The sequence below is a fragment of the Symphalangus syndactylus genome, chromosome 13 (genome assembly GCF_028878055.3).
Source record: "Symphalangus syndactylus isolate Jambi chromosome 13, NHGRI_mSymSyn1-v2.1_pri, whole genome shotgun sequence".
In the NCBI taxonomy this organism is placed as follows: Eukaryota; Metazoa; Chordata; class Mammalia; order Primates; family Hylobatidae; genus Symphalangus; species Symphalangus syndactylus.
The window spans coordinates 116913731-116932834 of NC_072435.2; the positions used below are offsets into that span (position 1 = coordinate 116913731).

At 44.6% G+C, this 19104-nt stretch overlaps 1 protein-coding gene and 1 long non-coding RNA gene across 2 annotated transcripts in view; one reads left to right on the forward strand and one right to left on the reverse strand.

Moving 5' to 3' along the window:
• Positions 1-13922, forward strand: part of P2RX7 (purinergic receptor P2X 7) — a 59517-nt gene extending 45595 nt beyond the window's left edge. The window contains exons 12-13 of the mRNA XM_055237762.2: positions 2754-2855; positions 6695-13922. Of these exons, the coding sequence (XP_055093737.1) occupies positions 2754-2855; positions 6695-7192 (600 nt within the window). The 3' untranslated portion in view covers positions 7193-13922. The remainder of the gene's footprint in view (positions 1-2753; positions 2856-6694) is intronic.
• Positions 1-19104, reverse strand: part of LOC134732068 (uncharacterized) — an 82269-nt gene that overhangs the window by 49796 nt on the left and 13369 nt on the right. The window lies entirely within an intron of this gene.

Below are 19104 nucleotides of genomic sequence, written 5' to 3' on the forward strand. Positions count from 1 at the left end.
AAAATGGAGGGGCAAGATAGAGGGAAGGCAAATTTTTATGTCCAGGACTTGCCAATTTTGTCATTTATTTATTTATTTATTTATTTATTTATTTATTTATTTTCAGACGGAGTCTTGCTCTGTCACCCAGGCTGGAGTGCAGTGGCATGATCTCCGCTCACTGCAGCCTCTGCCTTCCAGGTTTAAGTAATTCTCCTGCTTTAACCTCCCAAGTAGCTGGGACTACAGGGGCACACCACCACACCCGGCTAATTTTTGTATTTTTAGTAGAGACCGTGTTTAGCTATGTTGGCCAGGCTGGTCTCAAACTCCTGACTTCAAATGATCCACCCACTCGGCCTCCCACAGTGCTGGGATTACAAGTGTGAGCCACTGAGCCCAACCTGTTTTGTCATTTATTAAATTGGTATAGCCAAAAAAAAAAAAAAGAAAAGAAAAGAAGAATAACGACTTTGGAGAACAATTTGGCAGTGACTAATGTTTAAATGAGACATACTTTACAGCCTGGCATTTTCAGTTCTCCATACCTGCCCTAGAGAAACACTCACATGAGTCCCCAAGCAGTATATGAGTACAGGATGTTCAAAGCAGGATCGTTTATTAAATTATCAATAATATATGATTATTAACAGTGAAGAAATAGCATCTAACCAAATATCCAACAGGTGAATGGTGAAAGAAACTATGGTAAATCCATAGAAACGAATACCAGGCACCAATTTAAAAAAATGAGATAGATAATAATAATGGCAAACATTTACACAGCACCTCTAAATGCTTTATCTATTAACTCACTCAATCTTCACAGCAACCTGATGTAGACAGATGCTACTATTATCTCTTTCTATATATGAGGAAATTGAGCCACAGAAAGGTTAAATAATTGGCCCAAAGCTGGGCACAGGGGCTCACACCTGTAATCCCAATACTTTGGGAGGCTGAGGCAGGCAGATCGCTTGAGGTCAAGAGTTCGAGACCAGCTTGGCCAACATGGTGAAACCCCATCTCTACTAAAAATACAAAAATTAGCCAGGTGTGGTGGTGCATGCCTGAAGTCCCAGCTACTTGGGAGGCTGAGGCAGGAGAATTGCTAGAACCTGGTAGGCAGAGGTTGCAGTGAGCCGAGATCATGCCAGTGCACTCCAGCCTGGGTGACAGAGGGAAACTCTTTCTAAAAAAAAAAAAAAAAAAAAAAGAGCTTGACAAGAGCAGATCTCCAAGACATTTTGTTAAAAGAAAAAAAAGCAAACTGCAGAACAATATATATGATATGATATATAGCTAAAAAAAAAAACACTAGACACAGAAGCTAATCTATATATTTTCTGCATGTATATTTTATATATACACAAGAATATATATACACAAATATATATTCTATTTACACACATATACATATGTGTGGGTGCATATATGTACACAAAATTGTACCAGTGGCTGCTTCTGGAAAGGAGCTTAGGGTGGGGGAGTAGTCAAAGAGATTTTAGCGTCATCTGTATTGTTTTGATTTGATTAATTTGGACTTTATTAAGCAGGTCCTCTGCGTTCAACTCCATGATTTCCCCCAAAGATAAATCTCTGGTACCTAAAAACAAAGATGATTGGCCGGGTGCAATGGCTCACGCCTGTAATGCCAGCACTTTGGGAGGCCAAGGTGGACGGATCACCTGAGGTCAGGAGTTCAAAACCACCCTGGCCAACATGGAGAAACCCCGTCTCTACTAAAAATACAAAAAATTAGCCAGGCGTGGTGGCGCATGCCTATAATCCCAGCTTCTCTGGAGGCTGAGGCAGGAGAATCGCTTGAACCCAGGAGGTGGAGGTTGCGGTGAGCCAGGATCGCACCATTGCACTCCAGCCTGGGCAACAAGAGTGAAACTCCGTCTCAAAAAGAAAAAAAAAAAAAAAAACCAAGATGATTTCTTTGTCTTTCCCTCATCCAAGAACATGATTGTCCTGTTCCAGCAGCTGAATGCACAATTCACTGTCCATTGTATATGCATTCGCAATTTGAAATAAAAGTTCATCTTTGCAGCTAAAACTAATCACCACTTCATGGCCCAAGATGAGATGAAATTTAACAAACATAAATAATTTAAGTTGCAATAGTACAACTTTCTGGAGATACTGAATCTAGAGTTACTGAAATTGAGAGAATACAACAAAGAAATTTTACCCAGGAATTGGGGGATCCAATGTAAAAACATTAAGCAGTAAGCTGTGGCTGTGTTGAATTTACAAGTTAAGATGCATGGGGTTCCACCCGGCTCGGTGGCTCACTCCTGTAATCCCAGCATTTTGGGAGGCTGAGGCTGGTGGATCACCTGAGGTCAGGAGTTCAAGACCAGCCTGACCAATATGGAGAAACCCCATCTCTACTAAAAATACAAAATTAGCTGGGCATGGTGGTGCATGCCTATAATCCCAGCTACTCGGGAGGCTGAGGCAGGAGAATCACTTGAACCTGGGAAGCGGAGGTTGCAGTGAGCCAAGATCGTGCCATTGCACTCCAGCCTGGGCAACAAGAGCGAACTCCGTCTCAAAAAAAAAAAAAAAAAAAAAAGCATGGGGTTCCATTTCTGATTTACTTACCTTTAGACTCAGAAATCATTCATTCTTGGTTAATGAGAGTTTTGAGCCAGCTTGTTCAATAGTCTATCATTTGGCAAATAGGAATTACAGTTGCCTTTAGATAGGCAATTCTTGATAATTCTGTACAAAAATGGGTAAACTTTTAAACCATCTTTTCCTAGACATTAAAGTATGTGTCCTTTGTGGATGAATCTCACATTAGGATGGTGAACCAGCAGCTACTAGGGAGAAGTCTGCAAGATGTCAAGGGCCAAGAAGTCCCAGTAAGTTAAATCATTTTGTCTTTTTTTTTTTTTAAGGAAATTTACTATTAAATATAAACACATATAGAAACTTGTACAAATCAAAACTGATGGATTTTAACAAAGTAAACATACTCATGTAAACAGCACTCAGATTAAACAATTGAAAATTACTAGCAGGAGTCCCTTTTATGCCCCCCTCCAATCACTACCCCCTCTTTCCCTTTTTTTAATTTTTAAAATTTGGCTGGGCACGGTGGCTCACACCTGCAATCCCAGCACTTTGGGAGGCCAAGGCAGGTGGATCACTTTAGGTCAGGAGTTCGAGACCAACCTGGCCAACATGGTGAAACTCCGTCTCTACTAAAAATACAAAAATTAGCCGGGCGGTGTGGTGGCACACATGTAATCCCAGCTACTCAGGAGGCTGAGGCAGGAGAATTGCTTGAACCCAGGAGGTGGAGGTTGCAGTGAGCCGAGATTGTGCCATTGCACTCCAGCCTGGGTGACAGAGCAAGACTCCATCTCAAAAAAAAAAAAGAAAAAAAAATGTATATTTTTAAATTACAAACGAGGTCTCACTATGTTGCCCAGGCTGGTCTCAAGCAGTCCTCCCACCTCAGCTGTACCAAGCCTGCCCAACTGCCCTCTCTTAAAAGTAGTCATTATCCTGTATCCAAAGATTAATTTTACTTCTGCTAGAATTTTCTAAAAACTGAATCATGTAGTGTGTAAGTGGTATATACTCGGTTGAGTGTCTGGCTTCCTTTACTCAACATTATTTTTGCGAGAGTTGTTCATGACGCCATGTATAGTTCATTCTTATTGTATAATTCTGTTTTATAAATATCCATCTTATTCAGCCATCCTACTGTTGATGGACATTTGGGTAGTGTCCAGTTTGGGGCTAATGCCAATAATGCTGCTATGCTCAACATACGGCACTCTACTGGGCAGTTACCTAACAGTGGAATTGCTGAGTCATAAGGCAGACATATGTTCAGTTTTAGGAGATACTAACAAACAGTGCTGAAAAATGGTTGTTCACATTCGCACTCTCCCCAGCAGTTCTGGTTGCTGGGCATCTTCAATTTCCTAGGGCTGAATTATCAAAAACTAAGTGACTTAAAACAACAAAAATGGCCAGGTATGGTGGCTCATGCCTGTAATCTCAGCACTTTGGGAGGCTGAGGCGGGTGGATAACCTGAGGTTGGGAGTTTGAGACCAGCCTGACCAACATGAAGAAACCCTTTCTCTACTAAAAATACAAAAAAATAGCCAGGAGTGGTGGCGGGCGCCTGTAGTCCCAGCTACTCAAGAGGCTGAGGCAGGAGAATGGCATGAACCCGGGAGGCAGAGCTTGCAGTGAGCCAAGATCGCGCCACTTTGAGAGGTCAAGGTGGGTGGATCACCTGAAGTCAGGAGTTTGAGAACAGCCTGGCCAACATGGCGAAACCCTGAAAAATACAAAAATTAGCCAGGCATGGTGGTGCACATCTGTAATCCCAGCCACTCGGGACACTGAGGTGGGAGAATTGCTTGAACCTGGGAGGTGGAGGCTGCAGTTAGCTGAGATCACGCCACTGCACTCTAGCCTAGGCAACAGAACAAGACTCCATCTAAAAAAAAAAAAAAGTTTTTTCTGCTCCTTTTGAAATATCAATGAGTTTTCTTCTTTTTTTCTGTTAGGTGAATTGTACTGATTGATTTTCAAATATTAAGCCAAACTTGCATTCCTGAAGTAAACTCAATTTGAATGTGTTGTACTATTCTTTGTATTTATTGCTTAATTCCATTCACTAATATTTAGGATTTTTACATCTCTTCTTGAGAAAGACTGACCAAAGTGTTTCCATTTTTGTAATGTTCTTGTTGGATTTGTGTATGAAGTGAACTACAGTCATGCATCACTTAATGATGGGGATATGTTCTGAAAAATGCATCAGTAGGTGATTCTGTGGTTGTCTGAATATCATAGACTCTATTTACACAAACCTAAATGGAATAGCCTATTATACTTAGGTTATATGGTGCAGTCTATTGCTCCTAGGCTGCAAACCCGTACAGCATGTTACTGTATTGAATACTGTAAGCAAATGTAACAGAATGGCAAGATTTGTATATCTAAATATAGAAAAGGTACAGTGAAAATATGATATAAAAGCTTAGAAATGGTACATCTGCATAGGGTGCTTACCATGAATGGAGCCTGTAGGACTGAAGGTTGCTCTGGGTGAGTCAGTGAGTGAGTGGTGAGTGAATGTGAAGGCCTAGGTTGTTACCGTGCACTGCAGTAGACTTCATAAAGACTATACACTTAGGCTACACTAAATTTACTTCAAAATATTTATATTTCTTCAATAATAAATTAATCTTAGCTTACTGTGACTTTTTTACTTTATACATTTTTAAATTTTTTAAACTTTGTACAATGGTATAAAAATATTTTCTTTCTCACCGGGCGTGGTGGCTCATGCCTGTAATCCCAGCACTTTGGGAGGCCGAGGCGGGCAGATCACAAGGTCAGGAGATTGAGACCATCCTGGCCAACATGGTGAAACCCCGTCTCTACTAAAAATATAAAAAAACATAGCCAGGCGTGGTGGCGGGTGCCTGTAGTCCCAGCTACTCAGGACGCTGAGGCAGAAGAATGGCGTGAACCTGGGAGGTAGAGCTTGCAGTGAGCCAAGATCGCGCCACTGCACTCCAACCTGGGCGACAGAGCAAGACTCCATCTCAGAAAAAAAAGTTTCTTTTTCTATATCCTTATTCTATATACTTTTTTCTATTTTTAACATTTTTTATTTTTACTTTTTAAACATTTTTGTTAAAAACGAAGTCACAGCCAGGTGCAGTGGCTCACACTTGTAATCCCAGCACTTTGGGAGGCTGAGGTGGGTGGATCACTTGAGGTCAGGAGTTCAACACCAGCCTGACCAAGATGGTGAAACTCTGCCTCTACTAAAAATATAAAAATTAGCCAGGCATGGTGGTGCATGCCTGTAGTCCCAGCTACTTGGGAGGCTGAGGCAGAAGAATTGCTTGAACCCGGGAGGTGGAGGTTGCAGTAAGCCGAGATCATGCCACTGCACTCCAGCCTGGGAGACAGAGCAAGACTCCGTCTCAAAAAAAAAAAAACAAAAAAACAAAAAAACACACACACACGCACAAAAACCATTTACAATAGTGCTAAGTCCTTTGAAGAATGTGGAATACCACGGTGTGATCAGGGAATCATGTGGGAGAAAACCTGCTACATAGGGTGGTCAGGACAAGAGGTGACATCTCAACAGAGGCCTGGCTTTTCTGAATTTCATTTTCCAAAATCTGTAAAATAGGCAGGGTGCAGCTTATGCCTGTAATCCCAGCACTTTGGGAGGCTGAGGCAGGTGGATCACTTGAGGTCAGGAGTTCCAAACCAGCCTGGCCAACATGTTGAAATCCCGTTTATTACTAGAAATAGGAAAGAATTAGCTGGGCATGGTGGCGTGCACCTGTAATCCCAGCTACTTAGGAGGCTAAGGCATGAAAATTGCCTGAACCTGGGAGGTGGAAGTTGCAGTGAGCCGAGATCACACCACTGCGCTTCAGCCGGTGATAGAGTGAGACCCTCTCTCAAAAAAAAAAAAAAAAAAATCTGTAAAATAGAGACAAGGTACATTATCTCACAAGCATCTTCAAAGGCTTAAATGAGGCAATGCTTACAGAACACATGCATGGTCCTGATATCTACACCTAATAAATGATGGCCACTATAACTCATGTAATACTAAATGTAACTTTGTAACTTAATAAAATTAAAGAACCTAGAACCTGAGGGCTTGTCATTGCTAATAGGTTTGGAAACTTGCTTTTTCAGAGACCTGCGACGGACTTCACAGACTTGTCCAAGCTGCCCCTGGCCCTCCATGACACACCCCCGATTCCTGGACAACCAGAGGAGATACAGCTGCTTAGAAAGGAGGCGACTCCTAGATCCAGGGATAGCCCTGTCTGGTGCCAGTGTGGAAGCTGCCTCCCATCCCAACTCCCTGAGAGCCACAGGTGCCTGGAGGAGCTGTGCTGCCGAAAAAAGCCAGGGGCCTGCATCACCACCTCAGAGCTGTTCAGGAAGCTGGTCCTGTCCAGACACGTCCTGCAGTTCCTCCTGCTCTACCAGGAGCCCTTGCTGGTGCTGGATGTGGATTCCACCAACAGCCGGCTGCGGCACTGTGCCTACAGGTGCTACACCACCTGGCGCTTCGGCTCCCAGGACATGGCTGACTTTGCCATCCTGCCCAGCTGCTGCCGCTGGAGGATCCGGAAAGAGTTTCCCAAGAGTGAAGGGCAGTACAGTGGCTTCAAGAGTCCTTACTGAAGCCAGGCGCGGTGGCTCACGTCTGTAATCCCAGCCCTTTGGGAAGCTGAGGCAGGCAGATCACCTGAGGCTGGGAGTTGGAGACCTGCCTGGCTAACAAGGCGAAATCCTGTCTGTACTAAAAATACAAAAATCAGCCAAACATGGTGGCATGCACCTGTAATCCCAGCTACTCGGGAGGCTGAGGCACGAGAATCACTTGAACCCGGGAGGCGGAGGTTGTAGTGAGCCCAGATTGTGCCACTGCACTCCAGCCTGGGAGGCACAGCAAACTGTCTCAAAAAAAAAAAAAAAAAAAAAAAAAAATGAGTCCTTACCAATAGCAAGGGCTGCAGTAGCCATAGTAACATGAGCCTTACCAGCGACTTGAACTTCACCTGCAAAGCTCTGTGGCCACATTTTCAGCCAAAGGGAAATGTGCTTTCATCTTCTATAGCTCTCTGTGTCTGAGAGCAAAGTGACCTGGTTAAACAAACCAGAATCCCTCTGCATGGACTGAGAGCAAAGAGATTGAGATGTAAGTCTCAACTCTGTCCCCAGGAAGTTGTGTGACCCTAGGCCTCTCACCTCTGTGCCTCTGTCTCCTCGTTGCCCAACTACTATCTCAGAGATATTGTGAGCACAAATTGAGACAGTGCACATGAACTCTCTTGTTAATGTGTAAAGATCTACATGAATGCAAAACATTTCATTATGAGGTCAGACTAGGATAATGTCCAACTAAAAACAAACCCTTTTCGCCCTGGTTGGAGAATGTGGAGGACTAAAGGTGGCCACAAATTCTTTGATACTCAAGTCCCCCAAGACCTAAGGGTTTTATCTCATCCCCTTGAGTATGGGTGGCTCTGATTGCTTTATCCAAAAGTGGAAGTGACATTGTGTCAGTTTCTGATCCTGGTCTTAAGAGGCTGACAGCTTCTACTTCCTGTCCCTTGGAACTCTTGCTATCAGGGAAGCCAGACTCCATTTAAAAGTCTGCCTATCCTGGCCAGGTGTGGTGGCTCACACCTGTAATCTCAGCACTTTGGGAGACCAAAGTGGGCGGATCACTTAAAGTCAAGAGTCTGAGACCAGACTCGCCAACATGGTGAAACTATATCTCTAATAAAAATACAAAAATTAGCTGGGCATTGTGCGAGCACCTGTAATCCTAGCTATCAAGAGGCTGAGACAGGAGAAACACTTGAACCTGGGAGGTGGAGGTTGCATTGAGCTGATATCGTGCCACTGCCCTCCAGGCTGGGTGACAGAGCGAGACTCCATCTCAAAAAAACACAAAAGTCTGCCTATCCTGAGACTGCCCTGCTGTGAGGAAGCCCAAGCAGCCACGTGGACAGTGCCTGACCAGCCCCAGCTTTCAAGTCATCCAAGCCCAGTCACCAAACATGAGAGAGAAGAAGCCTTCAGGTGATTCTGGACTCTACTAACATATGACTGATACCGCATGATACATCCCAGGTGAGAACTGCCCCATAAATCCAGAAAACCACGTTGCTATCTTAAGTCCCTAAGTTTTGGGCTTGTTTGTTCCACAGCAACAGATAACTGGAACAGAGAGCAAGCCTGACGAATGGGCACACAGACTCAGCCCATACCTTCCCTGGTTCTAATGTTCTTAGGGAGCCCGGACCAACCCTGGAACCCTCAGGAACTTAGGCTTCCACTGGACAGTTCTAGAAGGGCTATAGACCAAATCAGGTAACTCACCAGACCAGCCTTGGAATCTATTAAATCTAACTGCTGAGCTACCCAATGCATTCCAATCCTCATCACGGTCCTTTGACTGAAGGCCGGGCGCAGTGGCTCATGCCTGTAATCCCAGCACTTCGGGAGGCCGAGGCGGGTGGATCACCTGAGGTCAGGAGTTCGAGACGAGCCTGGCCAACGTGGTGAGACCCTGTCTCTACTAAGAATACAAAAATTAGGTGGGTGTGGTGGCACACACCTGTAATCCCAGCTACTTGGGAGGCTGAGGCAGGAGAATCTCTTGAACCTGGAAGGTGGAGGTTGCAATAAGCCGAGATAGTGCCACTGCACTCCAGCCTGGATGACAGAGCAAGACTCTGTCTCAAAAAACAACAACAACAACAACAACAACAAAACAAAACAATTCTATGACTGAAAGTGACTTAAAAGCTGCCTTTATGCCATTAACACCCTGTACTTTGCAGCCAATCAGAAGTGACGCAGTCTGGGTGTTAGCTGCTTCAAAAGCAACCCACACCACACCTTTACTATTTCCATACATCAACTGCTGAGAATATGAAAATGCACAGTGACAGGTTTTAGGATCCTGCTTCAGGATTTCCTTTTCCTGGTTTGGTCACTAGAGTTGGCTATTTATCTGTTTCTAAACAACAGCCATTTTATCGAATAGTTTAGAGACCACTATTAAATGTTGTGACTGATGAAGGATCTGTGAATTTTTTTATACATATTCTAAGAGTTACCATTTTGATACCTTTTAAAAACCAGCAGCTTTCTACTATATTCATGTAAAACAGCATGAATAAAAACGTTTTTTGGTACAGGGTTTTACCTGGCTTTAAACTCAGGAACCAAGTTAATTATGCCAGATTGAACTTTGATTTTTACTACCTTTTCAAATATATTTTAAAAAGTGGATTATTATATATGATTTCTTTGGAGCTGACATTTCTTTACTTCACGAATTCTATGTCACTGTTACAGGTTGCCATTCTGATGGCCTCTGGGCCTTTGTACCTTTGTTTTTGTGCCTTATTCCTAGTATGTTTCTATCACCTTAATGAGGCCGCAGATGGAGTCAGAATGTGAAATTACAAATAATCACTGGATCCATCTACTGTTTTCCTTCACCTTCCCCACTGATGGTCTGGGCGAGAGAGTGATGTGTCACTTCAACTGTGTGTAATATGTCAGACACGTCCTACAATAACAGGCATCATATTTGTATTCTTATTTTTAGTTTACTGTAGAAAATAATGTCATCGCCAAAGGTGATGAGAGTCACATTTTGTAGGATCTGTTTTCTTATACTTAAAGACAGACTTCTGTTATGGTAATTGCCAGTATTCATGGCTTCCTCTCTGCCTCAGAAGAGAAGGGATCTGCTTTCTCTTGGCTGATTTCACATAGTATTGGTAATAGACTTGCATTTCTCTTTCTAAAGGGGAATAACTTTTTAAACCCTTCCTGATTTTAGCCTGGCAATGTAAGTGTCCTTAATGTGACTGTTTTGATAATTAAAAAAAGATATATAATTTGTTTATTTAAATCTTCATTTCCTTTCTTTTCAGAAGGTCCTCAAATCACTGTTAACTCATTCATTGACGCATTCATTCAACAACTATTCAATGAGGCACTTTCTAGAGACCAAGGAAAAATAAGGTTGCCGGTCTCATAGAGATATGAGAAGATGGAAATTAATCAAATAATTCAAGCAAATAGAATCTTGCAGCTTGTGCTGAGTAGCATGGTGAAAAGGCAAATGATGGCATGAGAGCTTATAGTAGGGGAATTTGGCCTATTTGGAGAGATCAGCCTACCTGAGGAAGGAATGTTTTAGCTAAAATCTGAAGGATGAGTATTACTTAACTAGTGAATGGGGGAGGAAAGAGCATTCTAGGCAGAGAACAGTATGTGCGAAGGTCCTGGGGCAGGAAAAGCACAGCAGGTTTATAGAACTTAAAGGAGACCTGTATGACTGTGCCATAAACAGTACAGGGAAGTAAGGCATGAGTCACAGTTGGACAAGCAGGCAGGGGCTAGGCTGCCTGGAGCCTGTGCGCCACAGTAGAGTTTGTCTTTATCCTAAGACCTGAGCCACATAAGGGTTCTAAGCAGGAATCTGGTAAGATCACAGTTAATTTTAATTTTATTTTATTTATTTATTTATTTTTGAGATGGAGTCTTGCTTTGTTGCCCAGGCTGGAGTGCAGTGGCTCAACCTCAGCTCACTGCAACCTCTGCCTCCTGGGTTCAAGCGATTCTCCTGCCTCAGCCTCCCGAGTATCTGGGATTACAGGCGCCTGCCACCACACCCAGCTAATTTTTGTATTTTTAGTAGAGACAGGGTTTCACCATGTTGGCTAAGCTGGTCTCGAACGCCTGACCTCAAGTGATCCACCGGCCTCAGCCTCTCACAGTGCTGGGATTACAAGTGTAAGCCACCACACCCAGCCATATTAATTATTTTATTTTATTTATTTTGAGACAGAGTTTCACTCTTGTTGCCTAGGCTGGAGTGCAATGCCACTATCTCAGCTCACTGCAACCTCCACCTCCTGGGTTCAGTCAATTCTCCTGCCTCAGCCTCCTGAGTAGCCAGGATTACATGTGTGCCACCATCATGCCTGGCTAATTTTTGTATTTTTAGTAGAGACGGGGTTTCTCCATGTTGGTCAGACTGGTGCCAAATGCCTGACCTCAAGTGATCCGCCAGCCTCGGCCTCCCAAAGTGCTGGGATTACAGGCGTGCGCCACGGCGCCCAGCCACCAAATTAATTTTTAAAGATCACTGTGATCGCTGTGTGGAAAATGAGCTAGGAGTAGTGTTGGATATAGTTTTTGTTTTTGTTTCAGTCTTTCCCTACTCCATGAAACATTTGCACTATATATGCGGCCAAAGGGAATGTTTCTCTTTTCTCCCTTCCCCTTCCTCTTGGGAAGTCACCAAAAAAAAAAAAAAGGAAAGAAAAGAAAAAAGAAAAGAAAACATATCAACAGCAAGAGAAAAGGAGGAAAAGCTGTGGTGGCCTTCAATTTTGGAATGGCCCCTGTCCCAAGCTGGCAGGGGTGAGGCTGTGTGTTGAGCTTCAGATCACAGGAAGAAGTGCACCAAATCAGGAGACGAAGGGCAGTCAGCAGGACCCACTGGGTACCCACCCTGTAGTGTAAGGCCTAAAATCAAGCTCTAATATGAGGTGCTGCCTTGACATCAGGTGAAATCAGGAGCACCTGGAATAGCCTCACCCCAAGTTTCTCTCCCAGTCCTCCCTTGGCAAAGGGCGCCCAGTGAAACAGCCTTCCTTATCAAAAAGACCAGATGCAGTTCCTGCTAATCCCTGAGCGGCAGGTGTGAGTCTCCTGCCAACCCATGGAATTGTCCAAATGAGCCAGTCACATCCTCCGGGGAACCAGGGCCTCCTCACCCTCTTGGCGCTACAAAGCCTGCCCCCTACTGGCCCTGGTTGTTCACTCTGTTTCTGTGTAGCCCTGCATGGCATGTGGGGTCTTCCTCCCCGAGCTGTGTGTGTGGCCAAAAACTGCTGCCAATCTTATTTGCCCAGTGTTGGGTGTCATGCGTTCAGCCACCGCCATAACCCTGGGGTGGGAACTGGGAATCCCTCCCTCACCACTGAGGTAAAGAGGTTATTAAAACATCCCTAATTCGGCTGGGTGCGGTGACTCACGCCTGTAATCCCAGCACTTTGGGAGGCTGAGGTGGGTGGAGCACCTGAGGTCCGGAGTTCGAGACCAGCCTGGCCAACATGGTGAAACCCTGTTTCTACTAAAAATACAAAAAATTAGCCGGGCATGGTGGCGGGCGCCTGTAATCCCAGCTACTTGGGAGGCTGAAGCAGGAGAATCGCTTGAACCCGGGTGGCGGAGGTTGCAGTGAGCCACGATTGCACCACTGCACTCCAGCCTGGGCAACAAGAGCGAAACTCTGTCTCAAAAAAGAAAAAACACCCTAATTCCAGGCCAACCAGCAGCCCTAAAAAATTAATCTTGGTTTGGCTTCTGCCCAAAGTCATGGTCTACACAAAGCCCTGCCTACTAGAGGCAATAAGGAACCATGACCACCACCCCCATTTATTCAAATTACCACTGGAATGCACCGGGTGGAGTTTCACCCTCTGCTGCTTATATGTTTCTCAACCCATGTTCTAATCCCATGCAGTCGTCATTCAAGAATCCCTGAGGATCCCCTGACTCAACTTCTCTTTTTTGAATAGATTAGAAGTTCCTATTTTCTTTGACTTTTACTGTGACTTTTCAGCTTCCTGTTTTCCATTCCTGAGGGCTATGAATCATATTTCCAAAATAAATGACGATCTATGGAGAGGATTTTGCATTTCCAACATCCTTAGCTAACTTTAATGAATTATCATGGTCACATGATCCTAAGGCTTCAGAAATCAGAGGAAGTGGCTGACACTGGCTTACCATTTTAACCAAATAATCACCGCACTTAAGCTTGGATAAGGGTCAACTAAAACTAACAGGGCTCTTATGCAAGCCCTTCCAGTCTGGTAAGTTATGAGTATTTATGTTTTATTTCCCCAAAAAAACAATAAGACCCTCAGAGGCAAGGAACTCATCTTGGTTTTTGTCCCTTACACACCTATCTCAGCCCAGTGGTATGGTGGACACTGGACAGACCACCTGGGTTCAAATCCTGGCTTGGTGACTTATTGGCCAAGTGGCCTGATATGATTTGGCTGTGTCCTCACCCAAATCTCATCTTGAATTGTAGGTCCCATAATTCCCATGTGTTGTGGGAGGGACCCAGTGGGAGATAATTGAATCATGGGGGCAGTTTCCCCCATACTGTTCTCGTGGTAGTGAATACGTCTCACAAGATCTAAGGGTTTTATAAGGGGTTTCCCCTTTTGCTTGGCTCTCATTCTCGTTTTGCCTGCCACCATGTAAGACATGGCTTTGCGCCTCCTTGCCTTTGTCATGATTGTGAGGCCTCCCCAGCCCTCTGGAACTGTGAATCAATTAAACCTCTTTTCTTTATAAATTACCCCGTCTTGGGTATGTCTTTATTAGCAGCGTGAGAACAGACTAATACATGGCTTTGGGCGTCTTCTCATGTCTAGCCATGGTAGCTATTCTTATGATTTGGATGGTGCCCAAGCATTGCTCTTGAGCTCCAGGCCCATATATTTAACCACCTCCAGATATTCTATACTTAAGTGGTTTAGAGGCAACTCAAACAGGTACAAAAGACAAATCATGATCTCAGTTCACCCCACCCACATGTGACTTCCAGAGCTCCCAAGATCAGCCAGTAGCACCACCTGCCATCAGTTCAACTTCCCAAGCCAGAAATTCAAAGGACACCTTGATGTCTCCCTTCTCCTTCCCCATTCTGTCCAATCTCATCTGTTCATTCAGCAAACACTTACTGAGTACCCCAGCACTGTACAGGAGCTAGGGATGAACAGGTGAATAAGACAGGCTCTTTGGGAGGTTAGGTGCAGTGGGGGAGACAGGCAATCACGGTGAAAAGAAATGGGGCGAGGACAGCTTGGGATACAGAGTTTGAAAGAAACAAGCAGGATGCTGTGATAGGAGCAAGGGAGTTACTTCTGACGGGGCAGGGATGGTGTCTCCAAGGAAGTGACATTTACACTAGATCTGAATATTGAGAAGGAGCCAGCTGTAATGAGTTGAAAGAAGGGCATTCCAGGAAGAGGGACAGAAAACATAAAACTGAGGGGTGAGAGAGAAATAAGAGTGTTCCAGAGCCTGGTGCGGAAGCACACACCTGTAGTCCCAGCAACAAGAGATCATCCCTTAAGCCCAGGAGTTTGAGGCCAGCCTGGGTAACATAGTAATAATCTATCTCAAAAAGAAAGAAAGAAAAGAAATTAGTGTGCTCCAGGAACTGTCAGATGGCCAGTGCAACTATGCAATGAGAGACACAGGCTTGCTTGTTTTCTTACTGCCTCCTAAACTGGGTGGTTCCATCTCACTGAAACAGACGCTCAAAGAAAGGCGAAATTCACACAGGCAAGCACAGCCTTGGGAGGGTTATGAAGCTCGTGAGATGTAAGCGGGCCCTCACTGGAGGAAGGGGCTGGAAACAGTGGGATGAGAGGAGGCATTCCCAACAGGACCCGCGGCACAAGCCAGGCCCAGAAACAAATGACTATCATAGTGGAGGGAGATTAAATGGGACTGATTTGGGGAAACCTTCAAAAAGAAAAAAAGGCTGAGATGTTTGAACCAGTTGCAAAGTTAAGATGGAGCCATTCTTGGGGCTGACAGAGGACATGAGAAAAGCAGTGACTTGAGAACATCCCAGCTGGGTGCGGCGGCTCACGCCTGTAATCTCAGCACTTTCGGAGGCCAATGCGGGCGGATCATGAGATCAGCAGATCAAGACCATCCTGGCTAACACGGTGAAACCCCGTCTCTACTAAAAATACAAAAAATTAGCCAGGGGTGGTGGCATGCACCTATAGTCCCAGCTACTCCGGAGGCTGAGGCAGGAGAATCGCTTGAACCCGGGAGGCAGAGGTTGCAGTGAGCCAAGATCGCTCCACTGCACTCCAGCCTGGGTGACAGAGCGAGACTCCTTCTCAAAAACTAAAAAAAAAAAAAAAAAAAAAAAAATCCCTCAGACTGACATGAGGACGTGGGATGGGAGGGGAAGCCTGGGGAAGTGACATTATTTAGAAGTCAGCTGGGATTATATAGGAGTGACTCAGTAAGCCACCTGTGCTACTGAATTGGTGGTCATAGAAAAGGAAGATATATATATATGGGGGGGTTTTGTTGTTGTTTTTTTGGTTGTTGTTGTTTTTGTTTTTGTTTTGTAGAGATAGGGTCTCCCTATGTTGCCCAGGCTGGCCTTAAACTCCTGGCCTCAAGCAATCCTCCCGCCTGGGCCTCTCAAAGCTCTGGAATTATAGGTGTGAGCCACCACCCCCAGCCTGGTTAAATGAATCTTTAAAAATTCCTCTAAGTCCAACAGGAGGAGATTGGTTAAGTAAATTATGCCACAGTCATATAACAGAAGGGTATGCAGCTATTTTAAATGATGCCATAGCAAGATAGTTAATGGGCCGGACACGGTGGCTTATGTAATCCCAGTACTTTGGGAGGCCGAGGCGGGTGGATCATGAGGTCAAGAGTTCAAAACCAGCCTGGCCATATGGTGAAACCCCGTCTCTACTAAAAATACAAAAATCAGCTGGGCGTGGTGGCACGCACCTGTAGTCCCAGCTACTCAGGAGGCTGTGGCAAGAGAATCGCTTGAAGTCGGGAGGTGGAGGTCGCAGTGAGCCGAGATTATGCCACTCACTGCACACCAGCCTGGGCGACAGAGCAAGACTCCGTCTCAAAAAAAAAAAAAAAAAGAAAATCCGATTGATAAAAATCTACATTTACAAAAAAAGTAAATGGGAGGGGCGAGAGTAATTTTTGCTTTACAAAGGAGTTCATAAGAAGATAAGATTCCTTCAAGAACATCTGAATGAAATTGTAAGAACTGAGTCCTCCTTTTCAGGAGCTTGTCTATGGAAGAGGCAGAGGGATGCACAGACCCTGGCTGTGAGAACACTTTAGAACTCTTCTTAGTTTCCCTATTTGCAAAAGAAAAAGGATTAGGCTAAGCATGATCTCTAAGGTACTTTTAAAATTTTTATTTATTTATTTGATTTTTTTGGAGACAGGGTCTCACTCTGTCACCCAGGCTGGAGTGCAGTGGCATGAACACAGTTCACTGTAGCCTCAATCTTCTGGGCTCAACTGATCCTCCTGCCTCAGCCTCCCAAGTAGCTGGGACAACAGGTACATGCCACCATGCCTGGCTAATTTTTTTATGTTTCGTAGAGACGAGGTCTCACCATGTTGCACAGGCTGGTCTCAAACTCCCAGGCTCAAATAATCCTCCTGACTTGGCCTCCCAAAGTGCTGGGATTACAAGTATGAGCCACCGCACCCAGCCTGTAAGGTATTCTTAATCTCAAAATGTGAGGATGGGACGGCCTCGGCCTCCCAAAGTGTTAGGATTACAAGCGTGAGCCACCGCCCCCGGCCTAATCTAGCACTTTAAAGACAAATACTAGGGAAGAAAAGAGATTGATTCAAACAATCATTCCGGTCAGGCACGGTGGCTCACACCTGTAATCCCAACACTTTGGGAGGCCAAGACAGGAGGTTTGCTTGAGCCCAGGAATCAAGACCAGGCTGGGTAACACAGTGAGACTCCATCTCTATCAAAAAAAAAAAAAGATGAAGCAAGATGCTTCTCTTCTTTTGATGTGTATAATTTGGATTCTAACACTTTTGCATTACAAAATCTCACACTTGTAATCCCAGCACCTTGGGAGGCTGAGCCGGGTGGATCACGAGGTCAGGAGTTCAAGACCAGCCTGACCAACATGGTGAAACCCTGTCTGTACTAAAAATACAAAAATGAGCCAGGCGTGGTGGCGGGCACCTGTAATCCCAGCAACTCCGGAGGCTGAGGCAAGGAGAATTGCCTGAACCCGGGAGGCTGAGGTTGCAGTGAACCAAGATCACACCAGCCTAGGTGACAGAGCGAGACTCTGTCTCAAAAAAAAAAAAAAGTAATAATGATAATAATCTCAAAATGCTCTCTCCATTGTATAAGATGAGACCAATTTGTACCTGACATTATGCTTCTATGAAGTGCTTGGCAAACCACCCGTAGGTATCAGTGAATGTACTGCATTAGCTAAAGCTGAAGTCCATACTCTGGCCTCGAAGGCCCTACTCGATCTGGCCTCTGACTGTCTCTCAAGAGATTAGCTCACATCACTCTCCTCCTTGCCCACTATGCTCCATTCATATTGACTTTCCTTCTGTTCCTGGAACATATCAAGCTCATTCCTACCTCAGGGACTTTGTACCTGCTATTCCCTTGCCTAGAATACTTTCTCCTAGGAAAGGTATTCAGAGAGCTGGCTCCTTCCTGACATCCAGATCTCAGCTCAGATGGACTTCCTCAGAGAGGGCCTCACTCAAGCTATCAGATATAGAAGGTACATTCTTTTTTTTTTTTTTGAGATGGAGTCTCGCTCTGTCGCCCAGGCTGGAGTGCAGTGGCACGATCTCAGCTTACTGCAACCTCTGCCTCCTGGGTTTAAGCAATTCTACTGCCTCAGCCTCCCAAATAGCTGGGATTACAGGCGCCTGCCACCGTGTCCGGCTAATTTTTGTATTTTTAGTAGAGACAGAGTTTCACCATGTTGACCAGGCTGGTCTCGAACTCCTGATCTCAGGTGATCTGCCCGCCTTGGCCTCCCAAAGTGCTGGGATTACAGGCATGAGCCACCGTGCCTGGCCCATGCATTCTTTTTTAGGATGCACAAGGAAGGGTTATAACAACAGATATGCATTAGATCATGTATTTTCCTCAATACATTCCCAACAGCAATATGATACAGACCAGGTTCTCTAACCACATTTCAAGGAAATTAGAAATTCATTTTCTTTTTTTTCTTTTTTTTTTTCTATTTGAGACAGAGTCTCGCTCTGTCGCCCGGGCTGGAGTGCAGTGGTGCAATCTCAGCTTGCTGAAACCTCCACCTCCTGGGTTCAAGCAATTCTCCCTATCTCAGCCTCCCGAGTAGCTGGGATTACAGACGCCTGCCACCACGCCCGGCTAATTTTTGTATTTTTAGTAGAGACAGGGTTTCACTATGTTGGCCAGGCTGGACTCGAACTCTTGACCTTAGGTGATCTGCCTGCCTCAGCCTCCCAAAGTGTTGGGATTACAAGCGTGAGCCACCATGCCAGCCAGAAATTAACTTTTAAAAGGTAGATTTTTAAAATATTTGGAAGCTGATTGAAATATTGTAAGAAATATTGCTAAATGACTCTATAGAACTGGATAATGAATGTAATATATGTCAAAATCAGTGGCACACAGCTAAAGCAGAACTTTATTTTTTATATTTATATTTATATTATTATTTTTATTTTTATTTATTTATTTATTTATTTATTTATTTATTTTGAGATGGAGTCTCGCTCTGTTGCCCAGGCTGGAATGCAGTGGCACGATCTTGGCTCACTGCAAGCTCCGCCTCCCGGGTTCACACTATTTTTATATTATTATAATTATTATTATTATTATTTGAGCTGTAGTCTTACTCTGTCGTGCAGACTGGAGTACAGTGGCGTGATCTTGGCTCACTGCAAACTCCGCCTCCCAGGTTCAAGTG